General features: G+C 46.8%; 1 protein-coding gene across 2 annotated transcripts in view; it reads right to left on the bottom strand.

Annotated features, from left to right (window-relative positions):
- Nucleotides 1-17,062, bottom strand: part of SGPP2 (sphingosine-1-phosphate phosphatase 2) — a 36,190-nt gene continuing 19,128 nt past the window's right edge. For both annotated transcript variants that reach the window (XM_086468271.1, XM_086468272.1), the window contains exons 3-5: nucleotides 9,648-9,827; nucleotides 7,049-7,138; nucleotides 1-546 (exon numbers count right to left, since the gene is read on the bottom strand). In XM_086468271.1, coding sequence (XP_086324397.1) covers nucleotides 1-546; nucleotides 7,049-7,138; nucleotides 9,648-9,827 — 816 coding nt within the window. The remainder of the gene's footprint in view (nucleotides 547-7,048; nucleotides 7,139-9,647; nucleotides 9,828-17,062) is intronic.

Genomic DNA, 17,062 nt, shown 5'->3' with positions numbered 1-17,062 from the left:
TCATATCAATCCTAACAGCTCATGCAGCAGTGGCACAATCACGGTAGCACTGAAGCCAACTGAGGAGTACGTTATAAATTTATACGGCACTTCGACTTCCAGTCGTCTCCGGGCTTCCAGGTCGCCAATAGGAAACTTGTACCGATAACCCAGCATGCCAAGGACCACGCTCTTCATGAGCTGGCGCGTCAGCAGAACAACAAAGATCCCTACGAAGAACCTGGCTAGAGCGACCATCACTATTTTACTGGTGATCAGAGGAAGTCCAAGCTGAAAATTTTCACTGGTATAGGCTGGCACAACATACTGGTTATTTAACCAAAATCCCACAGTTGCTCCAGCTCCTGCTCCTAAGATAGTAGTGGTGTCTCCCCTGGTAGGGCTGTAATAGTCCAGTTTGGGGTAGTTGTAACATAAGACAAGAGGCACAACTATGGAAAGCAGTGGACAGAAGGGACTAGTTAACAGCAAGTGATCTATCATGTCCCACGCAGGATACAAGAGCATGAGCAGGACAGCCGAAATCAGTGCTCCGCCGATCACGTCCTGCAAAGAGATCACGTTTAAAAGCTTTGTGAGACCTGGAAGGTAAAACAGATATTCTCGGGTGATGATAAAAGAGGAGTATCGGCATTTGTGGGCGCACAGCAGCAGAGGAACACCCTGAATTCACAGCGATGGCACTGTCCACGCGCAGTGACAACCCAAAGCCTGTGCTAAACAAAACGTGACAATCCATGAACCCAACCTTAGCCTTGTCTGTGTGAATGTATCTATTGACCCATATTTTTCCCCTGAACAAGTGAGACTGTTCCTCTCACCTGCTTTCATGCTGTAAGGGCACTCTTCACCTGCAACCTCAATGGGAAAGGCACATGCACAACTCCACGTCAGGAACAATATCACAGTAAGCTGCCTTCATACAAACCCTTCCATAATCCTACAAGTAATTTCATCATGCTTGCTTGCTTTGCATAAATGGGAAGATGCTGTCTTTTGTCAGAGACAGGCACCCAGTCCAGGAACACAGGCTCTGGGATGAAAGGCGCAGAGCTGCAGGACACGGTGCATGTGCCATGATTTCTGCCAACCGTGGTGCAAGGTAGGCCCAGCCAGGCAGGAATAAATCAAGAAGAAATTTCTTGCCCAAGCCTCTGAAATCCAGCTTGCAGTAAAGCACCTGAGGCAAACGCGTAGTTAAAAACTAATTTATTAACAGAGGCAAATAAGGTGTTTTGAGAACTTGATTGTTCTCAACTGCAAGGCTGGGAAAGGAGACAAAAGGTAACCGCTAACAAAAGCTGTCTGTATGAGAGCAGCCAGATAAAAAGGAATATAACAAGTTTCTCTGTGTTCTCCCTGTGTCGCTCAGGAGGCAGCAGAGTTTGTTCTCCGATTATGAAAGGCACTGCAAAACCTAATGTTAATCACAGACAGAAAAGTCCTCTCAAGATTATATCTATTTCATTGAGTCATGACAGTTGACTACTAACCATGCTTGGTCACAGTCTAAAATTAATTATTTATGAGAACTTCACTTATAGTTACATAGGAACGAGGGGACTTTTTCACAACACAAATATTTAATCACTTTCTTGTAAATGCATTACTCCAGTATGGCTGAATTTTAGCTGTTTGTAACTTCGAGGCAATAGAGTCACAGCACATTTGGTTTTAAGCAACTCCCAGAGCCATTTTGCATATTCCTAATACAAATTTCCACTTGCAGTTATTCCCTCATCGATGACATGAAGGTAGCCCATGGAAATAAAGTTTTTCACAGATGTCTAATATGTAAAATGCCATTAGGTGTCAATATTTCACAATAATCCATCTTTTGATACCAATTTTCAGGTGATAACTTTACACACAAAGGCATGTGTTTTGGCCCAACACTAAATAACTGCATGGACACGAAAGAGCTGGGGGTTGCTGCCAGCACTGATGCTCAGAAATCCCATCACCACTGTGTATCTTCATTTCCCACCCCACTATTTGTCCACCATTAGAAGTAAAAGTCCTGACATCTCAATACCCCCTCATGTCCCGTTAAAGAGTGAAATTCAAAAGCTGTTCACATGCTTTTTCTGTTCCAATTAAAGACATTTAACCAAACATTAACATTCCCCTAACAAAGGCTTTGCTCAGATTTATCTAGCTGACTCCAGCAGTTCCTGGCTGGGCTGCAGACAGCCTCTATTTACAGACCTGATTAAAGTTTTCTGAATTTTATTTTCCCCTGTTCAGCCCCAGCACAGTAACATGGCTCCTGTAGTTTTCAAGCAGGACCCAGATAACCAACTCTGCTCCCAACCAGTGGCTTATACCAATGGTCTCCAGAGTGGGTGTGCAAGACAACCAATCAGGCCGTGGGAAGAAAATACTTTTTGCACCACTAATAAGTAAAATAAAATAAAAAGTTATATGTTAAAAGCAGTGCTTATTTCATCCTTATCCTTTTTTAATTTACATTTTTGTGTATGCTTCATAGTGTATGTATCACTACAGTAGTACATGTATATAAATCATAAACAAATACACATATATTGGGGGTGCACACTCAACATTTTTTTACTGATCAAAAAAGTTTCAAGACCAGTGGTTTATTCTGTTTTTCCCCCTATCCACCAATATATGGGCTTCTCATTTTGGAGACTCCTTACCAGAAGCTGCTGGAGACCACAGGACATACTCAGCCATGGCCATCAGTAGTGACTCCCTTTGGTTCTGATATGCACGGGCAGAGGTTTGATTTTCTCAACACCCAGAGGAGGTGGGTGAGTTCAAGACCAACATTTTATGAAGACAATTAGCAGTGCAGAATTAATGATTTTCCCCCCTCACCTGTTGAACTAAGGAGAAGATGGGAAGAGGAGGGACAGCTCTGATTTCTGTGAGAAAAACTGCTTTTCTGGACTCTCCCTAGTGTGCACCCAGGAGTTTTCCCTAGTGGTGGAGCTGCTGTTAGCACTCCCAGGAAGCACATTCTTGCCTTTCTGCCTGTGTAAACAGATTAGCCTCTCACAAAACCCGCAATTATAAAGGAATTTTTAAATGAGGGCAGGCTCGAATTTTGCTCAAGGTGCAGCACTACCGGCAAAGCTTAAAACCTCTCGTTTCCCTGCTGGGACACTCCAGCTCCCTCAGCACAGACAAGTCCCAGGCTCCATCCCTCCCCAAAAGCCCCCCTGCTGCCATGCAGCTCAGCCCCGGTCCCGCACAGCACCCCCCTGCCTCCCTCCCAGCAACAAGCATCTGCCCGGCTTCGACACAAGGGAGGCCTCACTCCTATCGATTATAACTGGAGAGCTGTTGTTTGGCTTGGTCACCTAAAGAACATGCCAGTATTGGGTTTCTAACGCTGCAAGTAATTCAAGTTATTTTCCATAAAGAAAAACAACTGGGGTAAACATCCAGTTGCACGTGATGCCTGGGATGCAGGCCCGGGCTGGGGCGCTTCAAACTGCTTTCTGCCCATCACCGAGGCAGCACAACAGCAGCACGGTCCATGGGTGCTGGCACTGCTGCGGGGCTCAGTTCTTTTTGTTCCACAAGGTCTTAGAGCATGATTTGTTTTAGGATTGCAAAAGGTTTCTGAGGGCAAGACCATTCTACGCTCTTCCCATTGAAACTACAGTTGGAACTGTAAACACAAAATGTCCCCAGAATCTCAAACCAACACCCCAAACATGGTGGCACTCAAGCATCTTCTCTGGTATTGCCAATCAAAGCAAAAATAACACTTTTCCTATTCTGTATATGGTCACTGATTGCCTGAATCCCCTTCACACTTTCATTCAGTGTGAGATGCTACTTGCTCTCCTAAACAGAAATACCTGATTAGCTTTCCACTTCTAAAGGTTACTCTGTTTCATCCCACAAGGACTGTACTGCCACAGTGTGTAAAGTGATGCCAATACAGTGTTTGTTTATCAGCTTTAAAATATTTAAGATAATTTCAGGATAAATGGTGGTGTTAAAAAACCTGAGATACAGCACAGCAAAGAAGCAGGGCGGGGGCTACAGAGTACCCTCTCCTGAGAGCGCTGTAATCAGCAGCAAATGCATCAACACTGAATTGGTCTATCTGGGGGAAAAAAAGCAATTTACCTTGTTTACAGAAACAACTTTCAGGATTCTTTTTGGTCATAAAAAGCGACCTTGTGACTTCTCTCTGTACCCTACCCCCCATGCTGGCCAGCATAAGGGATTACTTGCTTTTAACTCAGGGTAGCACAAATGGGAAGCTGCAGTACCAGTAAGGTTGTCCCAACATCATGGCACGAGACGGGGAAGCACACATTGCAGCCAGGAGACCCATCTCTGCCACCACAGCAAATGCCAAACCCATCAGCTCAGGGCATTAAGAAATTCCTACTGCTGGCCCTGAAAGGTTAACAGAAGCCTAAAAGCCTGCCCTCCTCCCCCTGCCTTGGGGGCTGCCCTCACTGAAGTTCTTCCCAATACCATTTGCAATGATCTTGCTTGCATGTTTTTTGGAATACTGTGCACTCATATGAACACTCATTGTTTCAAACGCGAGATGACTCAGCTGCGCTCCAGCAGCAAAGAGACAGGAAAACTTGTTTACCCCACCGAGGCAGAGATCAAATATTAGGCCAAAGTTTGAAGATGGAGAGTAAAGAGCTATTTTCTAAAATACAATTCTCTGGGGAAAAAAAGCTCAAACAACAACAACAAAACAGTCCTATTGTCTCAAATTGGTTTTTGCTCCTTAAAAATAACCCCTAAAAAGTTACAGATCCGCTGCTTCAAAACATGTCCAAATTTTTGCTTTGCCCTTTTCAGGTAACTCTAGATTCCCTCTTTGCCAGCTCCTCAGACTCCAACATTTAAGACTTAAAAGGAAGGACCCTGCCTTTCCCCTGCTTCTCCCCACACATGGGATATTCTCGTGTGGAGGTGGTGAAGGTGGGTTGCTGTAATTAAATTACCTCTCAGCAGTGCAAGTGCATTGCTTGCACACCATCCTCTAGCTGGGTGATGCTCTCCTGGTAACAGCACAGGCAACGGATGTTTATTTCCTTTTCCTTAAGCATGGTGTCCATTCTGATACAGCTATAATGATGCAGATAGCTCTCATACCAGCTTACTGCCTCTCCAGAAGGTCTTTAATGGTAACATCTCTTCTACTGATGTGGCTGTGCTTTTTGAGGCCTCTCCTGCTCCAAAAGCAATGCCAGCAATGCTGAAATACAGACTGATTTGTAGAGCTGAGACTACAGAGATAACCCCCTGCACTGGAGATTCAGCTATGGCTGTAGCAAAGCATGGTGCAACCTCCTTGCCATCCCTTCTCTGGTTCCTCAAATGGGAAAAATTCAGTTACCCTAAGTCAGCGGATTTATGTTACCCATTCATTTGCTTTACTAAAATATTATGATTGCTTAATACATAATTATATCCTGTCAGTATTCATTTTCTATTAAGACCTCAGTTATAAATCCATCAGACAGAGGCTGTTTCGGCTGGTGGCCTGGCAGAGCAGCTGCTGCACCTTGGCCCTGTGGTGTCTCGGGCAGCTCAGGGCAGGAGCCACCCCTCAAAGTGTGGAAAATGGCTCTGAACCGCACTTCTTCCCTGAAAGAACCTGTGATTGCACGTGGGACACCAGAACCTGACATTGCAGGTGGGATGCTGCCGCAGAGAGAGGGTTTGCATTTGGGCAGCTGTAATCATCAGGTGTTTCCCCAGCTCTGTCCCCAACACTACATGCACAGGATGAAGACCCCAGCGAACTACATTTGCCCTTTTGAAAGGCAGCATTGCTCACACTTCAGCTAAGGAGTGCTTTTTTTTATTTTAATTTTAAAGTTCTTTTTTTTATCATGTCAAAGGCACAAAGGACTTTTTCTTCTTTTCCCTAAAATCCAACCAAATTTAGAGGAGTCCTTCATTACAATGGACCAGCAAGGGAAGTATGCGAAGAATTTTTACTGATTGACTTAAGGTCACTAGCCAAGAAAGGGTGTCTCCAGCTTCGATTTAAGTTACTGTTTTGATCCACTAGGCCTGGAAGGGAAGGTCAAGCTATAACTTATAGATAACCTTAATCTCATAAAGGATCCCTTTCTTACAGTCGTCAAGTCTCCTTATTACAAATATAACTATTACTTAGTAAAAAAATACCATTATTTATGCATATACAACCAACTAACAATGAATATCAAACTCCTGTGGGGAAGTAGTTGTGAGTTTTTATCCATACTTGGGAAGCCACACCACCCCTCCGACCGCTACATGTAACAGCACAATAACATTTCCTCTTGTCAGGAAGCAAGCAGCTACTGCCTAATCAAAGTTACAATGAAATCTCTTCTTAAAGCAGGACTGACATATCTAAACAACTGTGCCCAATGAGTTTGTCATATAAAGTCACAGGTATTTTACTATTATTTTTGGACAAAGTATTTGTGCATCTCAGTCCTTTAAAGAATGAACTTCCTTGCAACTGAAAACGAGAAGCTTGTCACAATATTTTTTTAAGTGCCACATCCCTGTATGGCAACACAAGACACGCTGTCTCCCAGTCCCAAAGGGCAGCTCACTTGTCACATTTTACCCTCTCCTCTGCTCTCCGCTGCTCACTGGTGTGACTCATCGACCTGCTATTCCTTCCCTGACACTCCCAGGCTAAACCAGCCCAGAATATTTCTCACTGACAACAGCGATACTATTGCACAAAAGGCTTAGCAAAGGAGCAGCAGCAGCGTCAGTTGCCCAAGTGCGTTCCTCGGAATTAAAATTTCAAAACAGAGAACTACAATTCAGATGCCCCACCAGGGTCCTCAACACACATGCACTGCTGCTTCCCTAATGGTGTAAATAATTCCCCTGCAGACTCAAATAGCAACAGCCTGAGGGTTTTCCCCCAGCTGCCTTTGAACCTACAGTCTGAAAACTCCTGTGTTCCTGTAGTGGCACAGCCAAGGCAGGATGTACATCGCTTGAAGAGTGGGAGACGGGGATCGCTGTAGGTAAACAGCTGGAGGCACGACCGGCACGGGGCGGCGCAGGGCATCCTTACCAGGACTGTGTGCATCCCTGTGTAGAGCCTGCTGAGACACACCAGCGTTGAAAATACAAACGCTGCTACCAGGCCTAGTTCAAAGGGATACTGTGAAGAGGGAAAAAAAAAAAAAAAAAAATACACTCATTACACCATTATCCACTTTAACATCAGTATATATCTGAAATAAAGCATCCAAACAGCCAGGCTAACATTAAGTATCTCACATTGGGAAGTGGCTCCTGAGCTGTACTTTCCCAAAAAGATTAACATGACCCAAGATGAGACCTCACACCAGCCAACATGCAGTCCTGCCAGAAAGTCTTTTCGTTACCTCTGGTGCCCACTTTCGCAAAGGTCCAGTCTTAGCATGGGTAAGCCTGGGAAATAGATCGTATTTGCAGAGTTCTTTCCCACAATATCTACCTGCAAAATCCCTGCTAGTGCTAAAGACCTTAAGGAAAAAGGGCACAGCACATTGTACAAGTAATGCCAGAGGCTGAACTGCAGCCTCAGACCACCCGAGGGGAAGGCGACAGCCGAAGAGCCTGACCAGAAGCGTGATCAATAGTCCTCAAGCAGCAGGCTGGGAGGGCAAAATCAATGTCTGGACCAAAACCACAATCCAGCTACTAGAGCAGTCAAGACTCTCTTCCCTGTGACACTTAAGGTTTAATCAGCTTCTTATGAAGCTGGTTTTGCTTAATTCCCTCTCTGAGTTCCCTACGAACATGGAAAGAAGTGTGGAAATAAATCAACATTCAAAAAGGAAAAAAACTGCCCACATTTGGTAAAGAATAAGCTTAACATATTAGCCCTTAATCCACTCATTCAGTTCCTGAAACCGACTGAGCTGGTGAGCTCCTTTCAGTCTGTAAAGGAGATTTTTCAGAAAGAAATAAACCAACCCAAAATATAGATAAATGAAATTAATTCACCCGATTTGACACAAAGTCTCCATCCACTGCAGAGAGGCTGAGGACTGACTAGGGTGGCCACAGGTCAGCGCAAAAATGCTTCTGTGGAAATTTCAAGCATAACAACTCACTTCTGACCCTTTCCCTCTGGCGTACTCTAGGTCCTAGAGCAGAGAGCTCAGACCCGGCTGCAGATGTCACTCCCAGTTCATGAAACGCTATTTTTTGCTCACTTTTCTAAGTCTTCAGAGGATTTACGCCCCCTTTACTCCCCCCTCAGCAGGCAGCTTGGGAGCTAGTGCAGATCAGTAATTGATGGCTAGGGCAGCTTGAGAAGATAGCCGCATAACGTACAGGTAGCTTTTTCCTTTTTAATAGAGGCAATTAAAACATTTAATTATTTTACGGCAGCTTTATTGTTTCATGGCAGTTTCCAAGAAGTACAAGACAGCCTGTAAAGAGCTGTGTGGCCCACTGGTACCTTATTGATTGAAGTGCTGCTGACCAGGTCTTTTTGGCAGCTCTGACACGAGGTGGATCTGGCCTTCCAGGGCTGACAAATACCACACCTCCTCCCCCCCCACCCCCATCCCACTGTCAAGCTGCTCTGACCAGTTATCATACAATTACCAGGGAGCAGGAGACTGGCAGAGCAGCTTTGGGCACCACTGACCTGCTCACTCACCCCTGCGCTATGGGCAGGAACAAAGCCCTTCATGGCAGGGACTGGCTAAGTCTGGAAGTTAAACTAATTCAGAGATCTCAGTGTAATTCAGAAATCTCTGTTTCCATGAGATACAGCCCCAGGACACAGCACCTCCACCAAACTGGTGGCCATCTTTTGTCCCTGAACAGACACTGGCATCACAGGGAGGACACCCAGGGACACTGAGACAGCAGGACCCCCCAGCCATACTGCAAGCCCTCTTGGTTACATGGGTTTGTCTTCGAAATACACTTGAGAGGCCTGAGGAATGCGCTTCAACACAATACAGCCAACAAGTTATTATTGCTAGAGTACAGGAAACACGTGTTTAGATTCATGAAATGAAATTAAAATAATCATCATAGAGAAATGCATTTCTGGGAAATAAACCTTTTAGAAAGATAAAAGGCTGAAGATTTGGGGAAAATAATTATGGGATCTCCTCAAGCAGCCTACATAGAGCTCCAGTGCAGTGAAACTGCTGTTACTTCTCTGGCAAACAGGCTCTCAAATCATATGCTACTAGTCTAACATGGGTTATAGCCAGTGGATTTTCAAGGATGCTTGCCCTGCATCATACAAAAAACAGGCGACATAGAGCTCCTTTGGTTTCCCTGGGAGCTGGCGTTTCCCAACATGCAGCATTGGCTTGGTGGGAACGGGGAGAGCACAAAATGGCTCCCTTCACTGTCACTTCGCACACGAGAACAGTGAACCCACCAAACCACGGCAGGGCAGCACAGCCCAACCACGGCTCTGAGCAGGGCTTATGCTAAAGAGAGAAGATTTCCACTAAATTTCTTCTTGTGTCTATTATCGGCCAGCTACAGGTAACACCAGGGAAAAATACACATCTGTGAAAATAAATACAGAGCTCCTCTGGAACTCCAACAGCTTTGGATTTGCTGGCTTCCTGTAGCTTGCTCGAAGCAGACACATGGAGTTTGCTTGTTTTTTCTCTTTTTTTTAATCTTTTTCTTTTTCTACTCCCTACCTTGTACTGGTTCACAGTTGCAATGAGAAAGGAGAAGGAGATAGCAGTAGCTGCCATGGCGTGGGTGGAAGGCATTCCGTACTCTGCATCCGTCCTCATTTCCAGCTTGACAACAGGTGGCGAGAGGGGCCGAGGCCACTTCAGGATGTCCTTGGAGACCTGGCCTATGTACATCACTATCTGGGGAGAGGAAAGGCCACAGAGCTTTCAGTCAGCACAGGCAGTCCCCACTCAGCCCACCCAAGAACCACCTCTATTTCTGCGCATTTTCCTGCAAAATCCACCACCCCACGTGCAGAATTTATCCCCTGAATTATTAAAGGTGTTTCCATTATCCCAGTCCGCAAAGGAAGCGGCCGTTTTACTGCACCATGTTGTAACCTGATCAGAAGTGGGACCAAAAGCAGGGTTTGCTGATGAGATGCAGCAGTACAGGATGGCGTGAGGCAGACACGCTAGAGAAGTCTCCCTGTGCCTTACAACCACTCTCCTACAAAGCAAACAGCTATAAGAGAATTTTTTCCACCACCACCTTCAAATCCCCACCTCGCCCAGCCATGTCCCTCCCAGCTCCACGCAGCAGCTCTCCGAGGGCAGCACCAGCTCTCCTGTTCCCAGCAGCTCCCACTCCACACACCACACAAGGTGCTGAAGGAACCCCGCTGGGCCGCACCACCGCTGTCGTTATGAAATACTAACCCTGGCATCGTTGGGGAGGCAGCAGAGAGAAAACTGGATGAGCAACACCAGCTCCCACCTAACTCCCCACCAGCGAAGGGCTTCTGTGCAGTGCTTGGGACACCAGAGATTTAAGCAAGGGCTCCATTCATTAGCTACCAAGCACTGCAATGCAGTGATTCTGGGGGGGAAACGTTGCATTCTTAGGTCACTGCAAGCAGTAGCAATAGGAAGCTAAGGCAAGAGGCAAAGCTGGCCAGCACCCCTGAGAGGTGCAGCCATCCAGCAGCGCCCAGGAGACCCACCGCACTGACATCCTCTGCTCCTCAGCACCCTCTTCCCAAAGGCAATGGGCTTTCAACATCCACAGTGAGGAGGACATGAACAAAAGTCACCTAGTCTGTCCCTGGAACATGCATTCATTTTCCATTGCCACCCTCCTCCCTTGGGATAGTGCAGCCAGATGTATGCAAAACAAGCTCTACAAAACAAAGCAAACCTTTTTCCTTTTTTTATTTTTTTAAATACAAAAATCAGGTTAACTGATGTCTACCACGAAAGCTCAGCTGCTGTGCGAGACTGCTTGCTATTCTGCTTCTCACGCTTCCACATGCAAAGAAGGGGTATTAAAATAACATCCTTCCCATGCTGGTGTTAGCCATATGCCAGAACAGCAACACGATCATCCGCTGCCACATTTGTCACCAGCACATTGCATCCCTCTCTCCCACCAGCCATTTAAAAAATAGCTTCACATTAAAAGAAAGACGTCAGGATTCACAAATCAGAACCAGGAAAAACCCAAAACGACATGTTCCTTCACCCCGCTCTCTACAGCAAAGGGCATGCCATGGGGAGTGCTAGGCTTACAGCCAGGACCACAGCCTGGAAAAGCGACTGCTGGTGCCTTTGCATCCTTTACCCCTCCTCACATGAATCACATTACTGCCCTATTATCAGCGCCACCTGTGGCACGCCTGGCTGCTCCTATCTCACCCTGATACACAGGGCATAGGGCAGTCAGCAAATACCCTGCCCCGGACTGTGCACAGTAAACAAAGGCTCAAGGAACAAGTGTCTTAAACCACCACGTGGGTTTATATGGTTAATGTCACCAGTTTCCAAATGGATGCACGTGCATTGGAAGTTAATTAAATTCCAGGATTGAAAGCAAAATTACTCTCTCTGACAGAACATAAAACATTGAGACTACCATTTGTGATAACATCTGAGAGCCAAGGTAGGACAAGCCAGTTTATCAGCAGTCCTCTATAATAATGACTTCCACTTGTAGAAGTATTATTAGCACTAGTACATAAGAGTATTACAGAAAGGGAAATGAGTCATCTTTGAAATGAAGGCTATGCTAGGAATCCTCTGATGGCAAAAAACAGGCTGGATGCTGGAGGTGGTATGGGTAAGTAAAAACACTAGGCAATCTCACAACACCTTCCTTCTTGCCATTCCAGATTAAATTCTGACCCTTCCATTTTTTAAAAAAAACATAATGTCTATTGTATAGACAGGTACAGTAATGAGAGGTAAGACAACCTCCATGAAATATGAAGAGGAGTCCAGAATACATTCAGACTAATCGCTGATCTCTGAAGCACCAGACCTTTGCCTTTAGTTTATCTGGGTGCTGTACACATGGTTTCACACACAATGTCCTGGATTATTTGGCAGCAGAAGCAGTTGTGGGTGCTGTAAAACATCCCCCATCAGCTGAACTGGCAGGCTTGCCTGAGAAGGCGAAAGATGACAAGTGCACCATGGCTAAAAGCTACCCAGCAAAGGTGTTGCTCCAGTTTGTCTGCTGCCCACAAGTGGCTGGAGGAGCACAGGACTGCCCAGGCTCCGTGTGGGCTCTCTGGCTCGCAGCACGGCAACGCAAGCAGGCCAGAGCTCCTGCCAGATCTGCCTGTGGCAGGCAGATGGGTGCAGTCCCCAGGGAGACAGCCCCACAGCATGGAGCAGGTCAGGCAGAGCAGCTGGGACCTGCACATCTCTGCCCATCCCAGAGCATGACCCAGCCTTGCAGGGACCACTGCACAGCTGGTGACCACCACACAGCTGGCAACTGAAGGCAACATCCCTGCGAGTGTATCAGGCACAAGCATTCAGAGCTCAGCCACAAACAGTAAAAAAAAAACCCAAGCAGCAGGCCACCACAGATGCAGTCACTACATGACAAGAGTTTTGCAGAAACACACTTACAGTATCCTGCCAAAAAACTTTGATGGCCCTGGAATAAATTTAGCACGGGCAGAATGACCCAAAGTCCAGATCAGCAAGTAACCTGGGATTGCTTAGGTCCATAGGACTGGGAAATCTTGCTGTGATTTCCAGCCTACCTTAGGCAAGCCAAGCAGCACATTTGCTTTGGACAGACAAAAGGGGAGGGTATGTTAAGGCTTGACCCAGGAGCATGTCACCTTCTAGCAGCTGACTGGCAGCACGTTTCCGCATTTCAAAGTCTAAAGCAGGGTGATTCTTCAAGCCTGCAGTGCTGGGCTTCACCCAGCTCCCCTTTCTTCACAAGGGCTGGGAAGATTTAGGGTGGAAGGAGGGGCCAGGCTCAAACAATGCTCACTTAAGATTTAAATAAAACCCCTTCCAAAAGCCTTTACATTTCCACCCAAACCATCTCCAAGCCCAATGCTCAACATTGGAGGTCCTTGAACATGGAGCAAGCAGACACCATTTGCTCTCAGCAGAGAAGAGAAACCTTGAAGCAAATCATTTCTCCATGCTTTATTGTTCTGTTTTCTTCTTCCTTACATTGCCAGTCTTCTGTGTTTATTTCTAGTACAGGCTCTCTTCCACTCTGTCCAATTTTCTGCAGTTCTGGTGGAAAATGGTTTGCAGACATCGTCAGCATAAATAACTTTAATTTGCACATTAATAAGTACTTCTGTCTCTGCATGGGAAATTTGTCTGAACCTGGAGACTGTCCCATTACTGAAGTAACAAAGTCAAAGCTGTGATTGATTGGGTAGGACAATTAGCTAGAGAAGATAACTAAACAGAAATGCATGGGAATTTAGTTGAGATTTTGCAAAAGTTGATGGGATGGTCATGGCTAATTCCTTTTACTCTGAAAGCTGACAGCAGCAGTTCTGACTACCCTGTACCTCAAACTGTTGAAATTTTCCAAAATGAAACTTAACCATTTCACACCCGAGTTACAAAGATGTTTTGGTGAACATGGGGGGCTGATCGGGCTGGCAAGGAAGGAGGGGAGCTGGAGTTCAAGGACAGGAAAGGGAAAAGCACCACACGTCAGCACCGCAGCCTTCCCAGGTCACTGGACACCCACAAGCAGGGCCCAAACCCGGGTGGAAGCAAAGCAATGCTCCCAGGCATCAGACAGGTCAATACAGGGAGCTCCTGTCCCAAGACGCCCACCACACTTTCCCATGGGAGCACTCTGTTAGGGGAGGCTAAGGGACTCTGCTCTACCCCTGTATTTGCAAGTCCTACAAGCTACAACCATGAAAAATGCCACAAGGTGAGTCCTTACCAAGTAAATGATGGCAAAAGCAAGGTGGACCATGGCATGGGAGCAGAGGTGCGGTGGAGGAGTCACTGGCAACAGCCACGCACATGCATAGCGCAGGGAAACACCACCTTCCCTTCTGTACTTAGGTGTGTGCACACACAAAGAAAAGTAGCTCACATACCACTGCCACAGTGAGGACCCTCAGAAAGTTGTCAGCTCCCTAATATTTGCAGTGTCACTTGACAGTGACATGGCAGCACCAGCTGGAGATGTGGGAAACACAAAGCATCCCTCCAGCCCCTTCTTCCAAAGCCACACAGGCACGCCCACGGCTACAGGGCTGTCCCCCTGCGGGCTGCACAGCTCCCGCATCCCTTCTGCTGCTCTGCCTCCATGGAACACTAACAGGCTGAATCGGTGAGATGCATTCAGAGGAGAGCCCCGGGCTATGCAAGGGAGGCTTTTCCTCCTCAGGGCTCCTGCTCTGAACTGCATGGGAATATATTACCCGTATCTCATTCTGCTTTGTGGTGAAGCAGTAAGCAGCCTGGCTTACCGAGCCACACTTGAAATCTAGGGTATGGCTACCCTAATCTATTCAGAGTTGAGCCAGCCTCTACTGCTTCTGCATTGCCAAGTGCTACCGCATCAGCTTGGCACACTGTGGTCATGCTGCGAACACGATGTGACACAGTCTGCGCCAAAGCTGCTGTCCCTCCCAGGGGTCCCACATTTATAACCGCACACGCTGAACACGTGGGCTAAGGCAGCAAGCCTGGCACACAAGCGCATTTTTCTAACCCCAAGCCCACAAATGCTATTCTTCAGTTTCAGATTTTCTGAATTTTCGTTAAATAAGCCTGCTCTCCTCTCATGCGCATCCATGCTCTCCCAGTGCTATGAAGGTGACTCTGAAGTCTTCTGACTTACAACAAATGCAAAAAGCATGAAAAAAAATAAAGTCTTGGGTAAAGACTTCTTACTTGTTCCCCTCTCAAAGGGTTTTTCTGTAGTGCTGTAAGCAACTTAAAAACGAGACTTTCCTCAGACTCTGGTGCCTACCAGTACTGCTGGGATGGCCTGGGCTGTTTGAGGGGAATAGTAACCCTTTACAGCCAAGGCATCACGCAAAGAAAAGGCAGTTTTATTGCCACTTTGGTCCACAGCAATAGATTTTACCACACAAACACAATTAGCAGTTGCTACAGCAGCACAACAGCCTCTGTAGCCTTTTCCTGAGGGTTTCCTCTGACTCATGTATATGGTCTATCTCCAAAAACACATCCTCACCTGGGGCTTTGCACTGGGGTAAACAAGATGACTCTACCTTTGTGTTTTAACAGATCTTGCTTTGGTGAACAATGATGAATCAAACTTGAGGCATTAGCATCCTCATCGGTCCAGATGTCAGTTCATTTGTTCCAAGACCCATGGAAGTTCCTCTGGGGTGAGGGACCATTGCCCTTCCTGTGAGTATCGGAGTCCCATAAAGTGACCTGGCTGCTTGATGTTCATGTAACTCCGTTGTTGCTTCAATTATCTAAGAAGTGGGTTTACTTACCTGCAGGTGTTGTCCAGCATTTCCAGTGGGTTTCCCTCACTGCTCTTGCAGTCGCTGTGGGTAGCACTTCTGCGGCAGGATGCAAGAGCACTGCACGTGGACTTACCACCAAGTTGTCGATGTGTACAAAGGCAGATGACAAACACGGCCAAACCATCTCCATACAGAGGCATGGGACCAGTGCCACAGGATGTGATTTCCCCTTTTCAACATTTATGTGGCAGCTGCCCAGCCCCTGAGTCTGGCAGGAGTTAGGAAACAGGCCCTGTGCTACAGGTGTGTTCTGTGGCACGTCCTCCATCATCCCTCCTCTGCCACAACTTCCACAGTGGGACGGACACACTCCACCATCTCACAGGCATGTGAAGGTCAGGAGAAGCAATTCTTTTTGTACTTTGTAATACTTCAGCTAACAAAAGATGAACCAGACCATATTTACTTTCAACTTCTGATTTTGCAGCTCTCCTATCTGCGCTATTGATCTCTTAAAAGGACAAGATGAAATTCTAGAGAAGACACGGGGTCATACAGCATTGGTGACTTCTTCCCCAAGTTCACAGTGTGGCAGCCTGACTTTGAATCTGCTGTTTTGGCTCCCAAATAGAAACTCTATAACCTGGCTCTGGAAACCCTGCCCTGCAATCTTCCCAGAAAGGAAATTTACAGTTTGAAAATGATGTTGCTTTTGTTTTTGTCATAACCACTGTGTGCTGATAGGAGTGACAGAGCACATCAGGAACTGGAAAGAGGGGTGGAAAAAATAAAGATGCACTATTAATAAACTGGCATTTGCAGGAGATAAGTCAAGCAGAAGCAAAGACTGTATTTGTAGTTGTCAAGGCAGGCGTGACTTTGATTCACCATACAGAAATTAAACCAAGCATCCAGTCTGCACTGTTCACAGTTTCTATTCTCAGCCCCCCCCCATCTAAGGCTTAAGTGAGTAGATAAATGCTGCAACAGATAATAGCTGTGACTATGCCCCTCGAGCATCACTTGCTTCACAGTGAAAGAGAAGCAGGGCAAGTAAGAGCATGTTCTCTTGGAGATACTCCTCCTACCCCCAAGCCAATGCCAAGAACTAAGGTTTGGCTTCAGGAAAAAAACACCATGAAAGTTACCGAGCACCACTGCTGGCCTTTCACCCCAGCAGAAGCCTAGGCAGAGGGAGCCCCGCATAGCAGAGGAGCCCCACGCACCCCCAGCCTGGGGGCCCCTAAGCCACCCTCCGAGTACATCCTACTCCCCATCCCCTCCCAGAGCCACCAGCTGCTCCCCGCAGGCAAAGATGCCAATGGCAACTGCGAGGTTGGGCACCTCCTTGAGGCACACATGCCTCACGGAGAGGGCAGCTGGCTAGGGGAGCTTGAGGATCTGCCATCTCCAGCACAGTTACTGTTTGCCAGAAAATATATCAATCCTGTGTTAGCTGTGCAGGAACTTCACACAACATTTGCCAAGGATTTGGTCAGGTGCAACTGGACATTCAAGGTCGCATAGAGCTGGTGGGATGCTCAAACACCTGAGTTGTCCCAGCCATGATGTGAGCAGCACACCCACAAGGCAGGTCTCCAGCCCACTACAAGCAGTGCCACGCTCAGCAGTGAGCGGCAGCACGGAGTGCATGTCACAGCAAGGGGCAGCAGGGGACAGGAGGAAACAAGAGATAGCACA

Source organism: Leptosomus discolor, chromosome 7 (genome assembly GCF_034619465.1).
Source record: "Leptosomus discolor isolate bLepDis1 chromosome 7, bLepDis1.hap2, whole genome shotgun sequence".
Lineage (NCBI taxonomy): Eukaryota > Metazoa > Chordata > Aves > Leptosomiformes > Leptosomidae > Leptosomus > Leptosomus discolor.
Note: the sequence above shows the minus strand (reverse complement) of the source record. Positions and strands in the feature narration are given on the sequence as shown.